The sequence below is a fragment of the Otolemur garnettii genome, unplaced genomic scaffold, assembly GCF_000181295.1.
Source record: "Otolemur garnettii isolate 467f Iridium unplaced genomic scaffold, OtoGar3 scaffold00082, whole genome shotgun sequence".
NCBI lineage: Eukaryota > Metazoa > Chordata > Mammalia > Primates > Galagidae > Otolemur > Otolemur garnettii.
The window spans coordinates 3,451,285-3,464,127 of record NW_003852477.1 but is presented as its reverse complement, the minus strand read 5'-3'; the positions used below and the strand labels follow the sequence as shown (position 1 = coordinate 3,464,127).

The following is a 12,843-nucleotide window of genomic DNA, read 5'->3' as shown; positions in this document are numbered from 1 at the left end:
GCTCACAGCAACCTCCAACTCCTGGGCTCAAGCGAGTCTCCTGCCTCTGCCTCCCAAGAAGCTGGGACCACAGGCGCCCGCCACAATGCCTGGCTATTTTTTGGTTGCAGCCATTATTGTTATTTGGCAGGCCAGGGCTGAATTCAAACCTGCCACCTTAGGTGTATGTGGCTGGTACCTTAGCCACTTGAGCCACAGGCGCCGAGCCAAGCATGCGCATTCTATCACGGATGTGCTTACTCTCCTGCCTGCAGATCGCCAGCACTTGTCTCTCTGCTGGAGATTACCAAGCTCTACTAAAGACTAAGATCTGTCTATTCTAAGAAGACTGCTTTACTCTCTCTAAGACACATGCTTTCTCTCTCTCTCCAGCTAAAGTAGATAGCCCTCAGGCAACTAAGAGAAACTGTTCCTGAGTAAGGTAGCTTAGCGGTCTGCGTCCGGAACCTACTCAAGCTGGGCCCAAGACCTGGCCAGTCCTGGGCCCTGACAAGTGGTGTCAGAAGCAGACCCTGACATTTCTTAGTAGCCACACTGAAAAAAGAAAACAAAATGGGTGAGATTAACTTTAAACCCAATATATATAATGTGTTATTTCAACCTGTAATCAGTGTGAAAACTATTGACATATTTTGCATTCTCTTTTTGGTATGATATCAGAATCTTGTGTGAGTTTCACAGCAGCATATCTCAGTTCAGACAAGCTGCTTCTCAAGATCTCAGTCCTTATGAGGCAAGTGGTCCCCACATTGAATGTAGCAGCTGGTTAGGTGGTTGAGATGAGGGGAGGGCAAGAATTTGAAAGGCAGTGTGGCCAGCATCTGGAAGAGTGGACATTGGGCATGTGAATGATGGAGAGTGCTGGGGCCTTCATTCTGTTGGTGATTCTATTGGAATTGCCAAAGTTCCTTGATTTTTCCTCAGGGGCTTCCCCTTGCTGTGGGTGTCCTGAAGCATGTTTACCAAGCAGTCGTCCTCCTTTTGTGGTGGCCTTACGAGTTTTACAGTTTCTTACAAGGTGATTCTCAAATTCTTAAGGAATTTCTTCTTTTATGGTCACGCTCATGTTTGGGTTTTTTCTTCATTTGTCTTTGAGTTTTGTGGATCCATTTTCCTTTAATTGGGTTACAATATGAGCCCATCTAGTTGCTCCTGGAGTGTTCCATTTTTATTTTCCTCATTTATTTTTTTGAGATAGCATCTTGCTCTATATAGCCCTGGGCAGAGTCCTGTGTCACAGCATCCTCAAAGTCCTGGGTTCAAGCAATCCTGTTGCCTCAGCCTTGCGAGTAGCTGGGACTATAGGTACTTGCCACTACATCCAGCTAGTTTGTCTACTTGTAGTAGAGACAGGGTCTTGCTTCTGCTCAGGCTGATCTTCGATTGTTAAGGTAGGGAACTCTTTACATAATGGCTTGTGTTAAGTGGTATTAGAATTTAGATGTGACTTTTAAAAATTAACACAAAGTATTTTACATATTTATGAGGGAACATGTGAATATTTGTATGATTAAGTCAGAATTTTGGGGGTGTCCATCACCTTGGGTATTTATCATTTCTGTGTGTTGATGACATTTCATGTCCTTCTAGTTACTTTGAAATATGCAATGCACTGTTGGTAGCTACAGTCAACACCTTAGCTAATAAATATTGGGGCCTATTCTATCTAACTGTACGTTTGTACCTACTAACCAATCTCTTTGTCCCACCCACCTCAGCCTCAGAAATTTTTTTCTGATCAAACTTAAGTACTTTGTCAGCAATTCTGGGTCTTGATGGTTTGCTATTAATGTACCCATTTAAAACATTTTCTGGGCTCAGCGCCTGTAGCTCAACTGGCTAAGGTGCCAGCCACATACACCTAAGGTGGCCGAATCCAGCCTGGACCCGCCAAACAGCAATGACGGCTGCAACCAAAAAATAGCTGGACGTTGTGGCGGGCGCCTATGGTCCCAGCTACTTGGGAGGCGGAGGCAGGAGACTCGCTTGAGCCCAGGAGTTGGAGATTGCTGTGAGATGTGATGCCACAGCACTCTACCCAGGGCGACAGCTTGAGGCTCTGTCTCCAAAAAAAAAAAAAAAAACATTTTCTGTATTTAGTGGAATTTTGAAGGCAGAAAGCACAAAACAACTTAGTATTTTTTTTTAGCTGTCAGGTTTTTACATCTTTATTTTTTGTTTTGGGTACCAAGTAGTCTCATGATCTAATGGAAAGGTACATTTTTAAGATCAGCGTGTTTATTCTTTTAATAATCTGGGTGAATTGAAGACATTAGTATTCCAAAGAATATTTTTAAAAATATTATAAAATGTTTATAATATGAGAGTTCTTTTAAATATTATAAAATCAATGCATGTTCACTGTAGAAACGGGCAATATGGAAAAACAGAACAAAAAAGTCCCATTGTTCTATCATTTGAGGACAGTCTGTTCATGTTTTGTTTTTTCCTTCTAGATTTTTCTGTGATTTTATTCTTTGTTTTAATCATATTTTTTTTGCCTTTTTCACTTAACACTATCATTTTCCTTTGTTGTAAAATAAACCTTTTAATGTTGATTTCATATTTTGTCAGCTGGTAATACAAATTAACTATTGTGTTACTGAGCATTTAGGTAATTTTACTTAGTAAAATGTTTTTTTCCCTTTGAAATTTTTTCCTTGACTATAAAAGTAGTATGCATTAATATAGAACATAGAAACTGGGAGAAAAGTAGAATTAGGAAATACTAGTAGTTCCACCAATAACAGCAGCTGTTTTGACATACGCCTTCTGGTCATTTTCCTATAAATATTTAGTAGTTTGAATTTACACAAATACACAAAACTGTTTCACAGGTTTTAAAAAAATCATTTTGAAGATCATATGTTAAGTTAGTATTTTCCATGTAACTAGCCTTCATAATCACCATTCTAATATCTATAGAATTCCACCATTTTCTTATTCATTTACCAGTTACATAGTTAGGTGTTTCTCAGTAGATGTAATGATTTTTTAAGAAGTTATTTTTTAGAGTGATTACTGGTGTTTTTACAGGTCCGTCTCACCCATGAAATTAAACACAAGAATATTGTAACTTTTCATGAATGGTATGAAACCAGCAATCATCTCTGGCTAGTCGTAGAACTCTGCACAGGTAAGAGAGAGTGTGTGTAAGAAGTGCTATGAGTGTAGCTACCTTTTGTACTATTGAAAAAACATATGGTGTAAGTTTTGTTACTTTCATCTTCTATTGCAAATATTAGTAGGGTTGATATTATTTGCTATCTTAACTTGAAAATCTATTGTTGGTATTAGGGTGAAGAGCAAAGGTATTTCATGAGAGGAAAAATTACGTAAAATTCAAGTTGAAGTTGACTTTATTTTGTTATGTGTATTACTAAAAAACCTACATAAAGGCTCGGCGCCTATAGCTCAACTGGCTAAGGCGCCAGCCACGTACACCTAAGGTGTCGGGTTCAAATCCCCAGCCCGGACCCGCCAAAAGAACAATGACGGCTGCAACCAAAAAATAGCTGGGCGTTGTGGCAGGCGCCTGTGGTCCCAGCTACTTGGGAGGCAGAGGCAGGAGACTCGCTTGAGCCCAGGAGTTGGAGGTTGCTGTGAGCTGTAATGCCATGGCACTCTACCCAGGGGGACAGCTTGAGGCCCTGTCTCAAAAAAAAAAAAAAAAACCTACATAAAAATTTACAAATATCTTAAAGTAATGATTAATTTATCAACCAAATTTCCCCAATAAATGAAAAACATTTTAGGTTAACTAGATGAATTAGCTAACAAATTTATAAAGTGATTTTTTTTTTTATGAAAAGCATACTTTTTAAAAACTTAAGCAATATGGAAAAGTATGAAGGTGAACCAACAACTAACACCACCTGGCGATAATTAGTGGTAACATACTGTTGCTCCATGCAACTTTCTAGGACTATATGGGAGAAGGTAACTAAACACATAGATATCTGGGGCATTTAGTTTTAACATTTTAAGAGTTTAATAGGGGGAGCTGGGTGTGGTCACTCACATCTATAATCCTAGCACTTTGGTAGGCCAAGGTGGGAGGATCACTTACGCTCAGGTGTTCCAGACCAGACTGAGCAAGAGGTAGACCCTGACCCTGAGACCCTGTCTCTACTAAAAATGGAAAAATTAGCCAGGCAGTGTGGTGGGTGTCTATAGTCCTAGGTACTTGGGTGACTGAGGCAGGGGGTTACTTGAGCCCAGGAATTTGAGATTGCTATGAGCTAGGCTGAAGCCACCATACTCTAGTCTGGGCAACAGAATGATAATCTGTCTAAAAAAAAAAAAAGTTTAATGGGGGAAAAAAGTAATAACTACTACTCTTAGTATACTTTTATTTATACATTAATAATAAGGAATTATTAAATATTAAAATATATTGTGATTATTACTTTATGAACCTAACTTACTGATTGGCATTAGAATTTATAAGACAATCATAAAAGAGGTTATTTAGATTAGTAATTTATTTGCATTTTATTTTTCTGATTCCATAGGAAAAGATGACTGTATTACTTCCACAGATGGACATACTTAAGGTTATCAGGGGACACCTCTAGTATTACTTTGTGCTTCAGCTGTTGTTTCTGACCCCTGACCAGGTGCAATATCCTGACTCTAAAGTATGCCTAAGTTTCTCACCCATCACAACAAAATAAACAAAACTCCAAGTACCTTTTACTTCCATCATAGTAATTCTGACATAACTTTCAGATGCTGGCAGAGACTTCACTTTTTCTGAACTTTGCTGTTACAATCTTGACCCTTAATAAAAAGTGTGTTTCAGGTACTTCAGTGGTGGTGATATGTAGTATCACGGGACTTTGGAAGAATACAGCAATGGAATTCACAGCGTGTCTGCCTTTTGTCTTTTAACTCATCCATGTGCACACTAGAGGTTGTGATTGTTTAACTGTTAACAAAGTGAGCTGACTTTGCATGTGAGTGAACAAGACTATGTTCGTATGGTGTGATTTACGTGCATAGTTTTGGGTTACTGTTACCTTTAACATTAATTTTTGCAGCTATTCACTCACTGAAGGGTCTGGGGTGACTGTTCTTTCATTCTATGTGTTTACTTCTTACCAATCTTTCAGACAGAGCAGGCTCTCTCCTACAGCTGGCTCTGGAGAGAGGGCAGACTTCTGTTGCAATGCTTGTACCACTGTGTTGGCTCACATGTCTTTTTCCTCTGTCAGACTGTTAGGGTTTACTGTTTAAACACTTTCTTGATGCTTAGTACCTGCCAGTATGGAACCTCTTGCAGATAATCTGGTATTAGTGGGTTGAAATGGGTTATTTAAATTAACTTCTTGCAGGTGGTTCCTTAGAAACTGTTATTGCTCAAGATGAAAACCTCCCAGAAGATGTTGTGAGAGAATTTGGGATTGACCTGATAACTGGATTACATCATCTGCATAAACTTGGCATTCTTTTTTGTGACATTTCTCCTGGGAAGGTAATTTATGACAATTTTGATTTCTTTAGAGTGCTTTCTTAAGGGTGTTCTCATTTTTAGATAAAATTTTATTATAGAGCATCTTTTTTTTTTTTTTTGAGACGGAGCCTCAAGCTATCTCCCCTGGGTAGAGTGCCATGGCATCACCCTCACAGCAACCTCCAACTCCTGGGCTCAAGCGAGTCTCCTGCCTCTGCCTCCCAAGCAGCTGGGACTATGGGCGCCCGCCACAACGCCTGGCCATTTTTTGGTTGCAGCCATCATTGTTGTTTGGCGGGCCCAGGCTGGATTCGAACCTGCCACCTTAGGTGTATGTGGCTGGCGCCTTAGCCGCTTGAGCCACAGGCGCTGAGCCAGAACATCTTAAAATTTTGTCAACTTTTTTAAATAAAAAGAAATAGTACTATATTTTAGCTGCCTATTTAAGTAGCTTTTCGCATGGGAAGCCTCTTCTTTCAGAGCTCTTTGAATAATTACTTATTGCTGCTAAGGCATATTGTAAATGATGAACCCGATAGGTTTATAAGATAAGGCTCTCTTAGCTCTTAAATCATAGTACATCCTTATAAATCATTAGTTTGATAGTGGTATTTTGTAGCTGTTTATGAGTCCTAAAATTATAGATCAAATATTTTCTTTTCTTAAAATTAATAACCATAACTAATTTTCTATAACTACTTCAAGTATAGTACAGACATGAGACATGCTTAATTTCTGAGTTGGAGTTAGTGGTGACACTTACAAGTTGTGTGATAATGGGCAAGTTACCCTCCTTCTCTTTGCCTTAGTTTCCTTGTCTGTGAAAAGGAGATAGATACTCTCAGGTTGGTTGTGAGAATTATGTATTATGATTTTTTTCTTCTTTTTGTAGAGACAGAGTCTCACTTTATCGCCCTCGGTAGAATGGTGTGGTGTCACAGCTCACAGCATCCTCCAACTCCTGGGCTTAGGCAATTCTCTTGCTCCAGCCTCCTGAGTAGCTGGGACTGCAGGTGCCCACCACAACGCCTGGCTATATTTTGTTGTTGTTGTTGTTACAGTTTGGCCAGGGCTGGGTTTGAAAACACCACCCTCAGTATATGGGGCCAGTGCTCTACCCACTGAGCCACAGGTGCTGCCTGAATTATGTACTATTTTTAGGTTAAGTTTCTAGGGCATTTTCTGGTAGGTAATGTGCTTATATCAATGACATCTATTACTGTCTTTACAAGTATATACTCATAGAAATTGTATATATTATTAGTTTGAGTTTTTACTTTTCCTTTATGTGAATGAAATGAAAAGTTGAATATTTCATTTTCAAACTTTATTTTTGTAGCCCATCCATATGAGAAGATAATTAAACCTAAAGAAAATGCTATGAAAACCCTGTGAAAGGACACAGGTTCTTGTTTGAAATATTAAGATACCTCAACTCTGCAGCCCTCTCAACTTCCATTGTAGTGCTAAAAGCCACCATATGTAAATGCTTGAGTGTGGCTGTGTTTCTATAACTTTATTTATAAAGGACATTGAAATTTGAGTTTCATGTAATTTTCACTTGTCAAGAAACCTTTTTTTCCCCCAACCATTTAGTAAAGTAAAAACCACTCTCAGCTCATAGATGTATAAAAATAGGCAGTGGCTGGGATTTGGCCCAGAGGCTGTGGTTTGCCAAAGACTGAGTGGGAGTTGTCTAATGAGTTTATTATCAGCTGTTACGATCTAAGGAATTCAGGACACTTTGTCATGTAACCTGTGTTCTAAAACGGGTTGGCAAAGATTGGGCAAGATTTCCATTTCTGTAAATAAACTTGTATTGCAACAAAGTGGCACCCTTTCATTATGTGGGTGTTTGCTGTTATGCAACAGCAGTGGAATTAAGTAGTCAGGACAAAGGCTTAGGGATTGTGAAGTCCAAAATATTTACTAGCTGGCTTTAAAGAAAAAAAGGTTGGTGACCCCTGCCAATGCTTCTCACAGTGTATTCTGTGGACTGGCAGCATCAGCATTACCTAGGATTTGTTAGGAATGCAGGCTCTTGGGCCCCTCCCCAGACCTACTGAGTCAGAAACTCTGGAGTTAGTAACTGAGTAGTCTGTGTTTTGACAAGTCCTCCAGGAGGTTCTAATGCTAACATAACTTTAAAAGCCATTGTTGTAGACCAACAGACATCCTTAGTATATGTAACTAAAAGTTAAGGGTTAACTTCAAATTGCCTTTTAAAAAAAATCACAAAGCTACCTGACCCGTGGCAACTGCTGGGAAATACTTCTAATGATTCTAGAGAAAATGATAAAACTAATGGAACACTGGTTCTTGGCATGGTTTCAACAATCAATAGATAACTTCTAGGCAGAAATTATATTAACAGACCATGCCCTTATCACATGCTAGTAATTGTTATAAGCTTTTGCATGTATACCTTCAATTCATCCTTACAGCAGTTGGAAGAGTTACTGTTTTTGTTATACATAACTGAAGAGTTATTGTTTTTCCCATTTTATAGATGAAGAAACTGAGGATTAGAAAGGTTAAATGAATTTATTAGGTAGCAAGTAAGTACTGGATTTGGGGTTAAAAGCCAGGTCTCTAACTTAAAAACCCTAGTTTTAACCCCACATTATCTTACTTCCTCTCTTGAATAAACACCTCAAGTAGGTGAATTTCAAATCCATTTTTAGTTGTCATTGGAGGTCGGAGAGTATAGATTGTTCTGTTTACATTCTTCTTTATCTTTCCCAAAAGACTGAGGTTTTCTTTCATGTTGGGTATATATATATATATATTTTTTAGCGTTTCCCCCCCTTTTTTAGACAGTCTCACTCTGTTCCCCAGGCTGGAATAGCATGGCATCATCATAGCTCACAGCAATCTTGGCTTCTTGAGTTCAAGAGATCTTCCTGTCTCAGCCTCCTGAGCAGATGGGACTATAGGCAGCCGCCATGATGCCTGGCTTGTTTTTTCTATTTTTAGTAGAGATGGGGAGTCTCGCTCTTGTTCAGGCTGGTCTTGAACTCCTGAGCTCAGGCAATCCACCCCCTTAACCTCCCAGAGTGATAGGATTATAGGTGTGAACCACTGTGTGTTGGAACTTCAGTTGCTTTTTAAAAAAAATTACAAGCACTTATTTTTCTGAGTTGTGATGGAACACAAGTCAATGCTAAAAAATTCTTTAAAAAAAATTTTTTTTTTTGATACAATTTCTTTTTGTTTCCCAGGCCGGAGTGCAGTGGTGTAGTTATAGCTCACTGCAGCCCCAAACTTCTATGCTTAAGCAATCCTTCTGCCTCAGCCTCCTGAGTGGCTGGAGCTATAAGTATGTGATACTACACCTGCCTTCAGACGTTCTTTAGTGCAATTTTAAGAGGTACTGCTGGATATATAAATTAAGTTGAATTTGTTTCTGAAAACATTTTAATCTTCACAGATACTCTTGGAGGGCCCTGGCACATTGAAGTTCAGCAATTTTTGCTTGGCGAAAGTGGAAGGTGAAAATTTGGAAGAGTTCTTTGCTTTGGTGGCAGCAGAAGAAGGAGGAGGTGATAGTGGGGAAAATGTAATGAAGAAAAGCATGAAAAACAGAGTCAAAGGTATGTGGACCTGGAGAGTTAAGCATCCTAACTCAAACTATGGGCCACCCAAGTCCTGTGTGTTGGAGATTATGTTGCTCTTTTATTTTGCTAATCAAATAATGTATTGAAGATAGTAATGACCAGGAGAAGTGTGACATAGGAATGCCATGTCTGTAGCCTAAAGTTTTCCGTATGGACCTAATACCGTGTCAGGTCTGGGAAACCTGTAACAAAGCCTGTATCTTGTCCTTTTTATCCTGCGGATCACTCATTAGTACATGAGGAGGCAGTTTTTGAACATTTGGAGTAGTGCCTGGGACACACTAGTGGCTCAAAAGATACTTGCCCAACGTGGTTGAGTGGTGGGCGATGTTCCGCAGTGGAGGCTGATTTACAGGGCTACAGTCTTTTCTTTTTTTTTTTTTAAGTGTAGGTGACTTTTTATCTCTCACCCTCCCCGACCTTCCCTCTTAGTTTCTGATGTCCCTTATACCACTTTATGACCGTATATACCCATTGTTTAGCTCCTGCTTATAAGTGAGAATATGTGATAATTTATTTTTCCATTCCTGAGGTATTTCACTTAGAAAAATGGTCTCCACTCTTGTCCTGTGTTCCAGTAACACAGCATGTTTACAGTTTCCTGTCATGCAGGGACTCACACCTGTGCCCTTATTTTTTTTGGCTGCCTTTCTGTTCTTTCCTGGCTCCAGCTTTCTTGAGGAAGACTTCTTTATGTCTTTTTCTCTCTGGGTGGCATGATTTTATTGGACTGAGTACTTAGGTGTTGTTTTTTCTGCTGTTACTTTCGTAATTAAATCCATCATTGAACTTACCCTATAATGTAGTTTTTTGTGTGTTTGTCTTTCCCAGTTGGACCATGAATGTAGGGACTTATTATTCCTTTATTTCTTTATTTATTTGTTAATTCCACATTTATTTATTAATTTGGCTTGTTCTAGATACCAAAAATTTGGATGTGAATAAACAGGTAAAAATCCCTGCCCTTACTGAACTTAACATTTCTTTTTTTTTTTTTTTTTGAGACAGAGCCTCAAGCTGTCCCCCTGGGTAGAGTGCCGTGGCATTACAGCTCACAGCAACCTCCAACTCCTGGGCTCAAGCGAGTCTCCTGCCTCCGCCTCCCAAGTAGCTGGGACCACAGGCGCCTGCCACAACGCCCGGCTATTTTTTGGTTGCAGCTGTCATTGTTGTTTGGCGGGTCCGGGCTGGGGATTCGAACCCGCCACCTTAGGTGTACGTGGCTGGCGCCTTAGCCGGTTGAGCTATAGGCGCCGAGCCGAACTTAACATTTCTAATGGGGGAAGACAGATATTCACACTGAACAAATATTAATGAAGTACTTCTTAGGCATTGGAGAGAGTGCTGGGGCATCTCTGTTTGGATGGCTGGGGCAGCCTTATTTGTCTTTGTTTCCTCAGCATCTAGTGTAGGCAAGCAGGCCCTTGTTCAACAAGTGGATGTGTGCATGAAATGTGACAGCGTGGCAAAAAATGTTCCATAGGAGAACTTTACAGCCACGCATCAGGACACACCAGCTTGCTGATCTGGCTATAATGGGCCCTGGAGAAAAAATTTGCTGGAAGGTTAACTCTGTGGAATTTTGTTTCCAAACGGTTGGTGATTACTTATTTCATGGAACAAACATTTTCACTGGCAGTGGGAGGTTTTAGGTAGAATAGAAAGAGTATGTACCAGGGAGAGACAAGGGCCCGGGGTTTTGGTAGGTGCTCTGCAAATGCTCAGCGGTGCGATTTACTGCATAGTAAGTACCCCTCTAGGCTTCATCTAGGCTCATCAGTGAACAAGGGAACTTTCTAGCTCTAGAAATGTGGGATTTCTGTGTAATTCTAGACTTTTTATAGAGTATATGTGGTGTACTTGAATGTGCTGTTCACTCAGTATCTCCCATGCTCCTTCTGGATACACAGTATGATTGGATCTTCTTCCTGGCCAAAGCCAACAAAATGTGAGCAGAATTGGTATGAGTTGCTTCGAGAGAGGAATTTAAAACCCAGTATGCAATTTTCTGTACTCTTTCTCTTTGCCTGGGTGACTGAGGAAGAAGCAATTGAGATGGAACTTCTGTCAGCCTGGCTATTAGAGTGACTATCCGGATCAGAGCCCCTTAACTTATCTGTGATGGACATATAGTTTAAGTGATAAATAAAACTTTGTTGTTAAGCCAGTGGGATTTTGAGCTTGTTAGTGCTGGTTAACTTAACCTATTTGAATGGTTAAGTGGAAGTTGTTTCTTGTTGACTACAGGCATACCTTACTTTCTCGCACTTTGCTTTATTATGTTTCACAGATAATGCCTTTAAAAAACAAACCATATTGAGGAGAGCAGCGTGGCCTTCTCCTCTCCCCATTATGGCTTGTATGCTTCCACTGATATCAGTGTACTCTGAAAAGAGGGAGTCTTCTGGCAAAAATGTCACTTGGCCTATTGTTTCCATCACTCCCATTTAACCAGTTATTGTGAACTTTGTTCACACCAACTTGTGCAAAAACAACAGACAGCCTTATGCTGTCAGTGAATTAGCAGGTCCTCAGACCTGTGCCGAATCCTGGATTTCTGGCAGAGCTGTGGGTAGAATTCCCGGAGTTCCAAGTGGTGGGACTCAGTATTCTGGCCAGGGTGCTTTTGGAAATCATGTGTCATGGAGACTGCATGTTTGCACCAACCCAAACCTGGCATCTCTGGCACCTTAGAGTGAACACAACCCCTAAGCGATATCCCATCTACTCTGACCTGGCTCCCTCAGCCTTATCAGCACTGGTCATGTCTAAAGGTCATTGTATTGTGACGTCTCTGAACTTCCTTTGGTGGTTGATTGTAAAGTTGAAGGGTACAAGAAGACCAAGGAAACTGTTTTATTTCTTAAGAAACTCAAGGTATAGAATGATATCAAAAAGGTCTATGCCTCCCAGCAAATGAGGGTTGGCAAGGGCAAAATGAGAAACCACCGTCATATCCAGCATCATCTGTAAAGAGGATGATAGATCACCACCAGAGCTTGAACATCCCTGGAATCACTCTGCGTAATGTAAGCAAGCCGAACATTAGGGAACTTGCTCCTGGCGGGCATGTGGGACATTTCTGCATTTGGACTGAAAGTGCTTTCTAAAAGTTAGAGGAGTTGTATGGCACTTGGTGTAAAACTGCTTCTCTCAGGAGTAACTACAACATTCCCATGCACAAGATGATGAACACAGACCTTAGCAGAATCTTGAAAAGCCCAGAGGTCCAAAGAGTTGTTTGACCATCACACAAAAAGATTCATCACAGAGTCCCACAGAAAAATCCACTGAAAAACCTGAGAACCATGTTGAAGCTAAGCTCATACGCAGAGATCACACGCTGGAATGCCATTCTTCGCCATGCCAGAAGTCCCAGAGTTTGGGTGGATAAGGCAGTGGCAGCACTGCAGGCCACATCTGATGAGAAGGGGGTTGTAGGCAAGAAGCCTGTAGTAGTGCAGAAAGGGGAAAAGCCTCTAGAGAGAAAAAAGGCTGCTTCTACCAAGAGACCAGCAGAAAGAAATCTACAGAAGAAGCCTGCAGCATAAACTCTTAAATTTATTCCATAAAGGTCAAATCATTTTGGACAGCTTATTTCGGATAAAGACCTGATCAAAGAGGAAATGTAGGGAAAAAATATATATATATTGAAGGTTTGTGGCAACTCGGGTCGAGCAAGTCTGTTGGCTTCATTTTTCTAATGGCATGTGCTCACTTTATTTCTTTTTTTTTTTTTTTTGGGATGGAGCCTCAAGCTATCCCCCTGGG

General features: G+C 40.3%; 1 protein-coding gene and 1 pseudogene across 1 annotated transcript in view; both read left to right on the top strand.

Moving 5' to 3' along the window:
• Nucleotides 1-12,843, top strand: part of ULK4 (unc-51 like kinase 4) — a 619,976-nt gene that overhangs the window by 17,592 nt on the left and 589,541 nt on the right. Inside the window, exons 4-6 of the mRNA XM_023515932.1 lie at nucleotides 3,037-3,136; nucleotides 5,337-5,476; nucleotides 8,886-9,048. Coding sequence (XP_023371700.1) covers nucleotides 3,037-3,136; nucleotides 5,337-5,476; nucleotides 8,886-9,048 — 403 coding nt within the window. The remainder of the gene's footprint in view (nucleotides 1-3,036; nucleotides 3,137-5,336; nucleotides 5,477-8,885; nucleotides 9,049-12,843) is intronic.
• On the top strand, nucleotides 11,401-12,623 carry LOC105887405 (annotated as a pseudogene).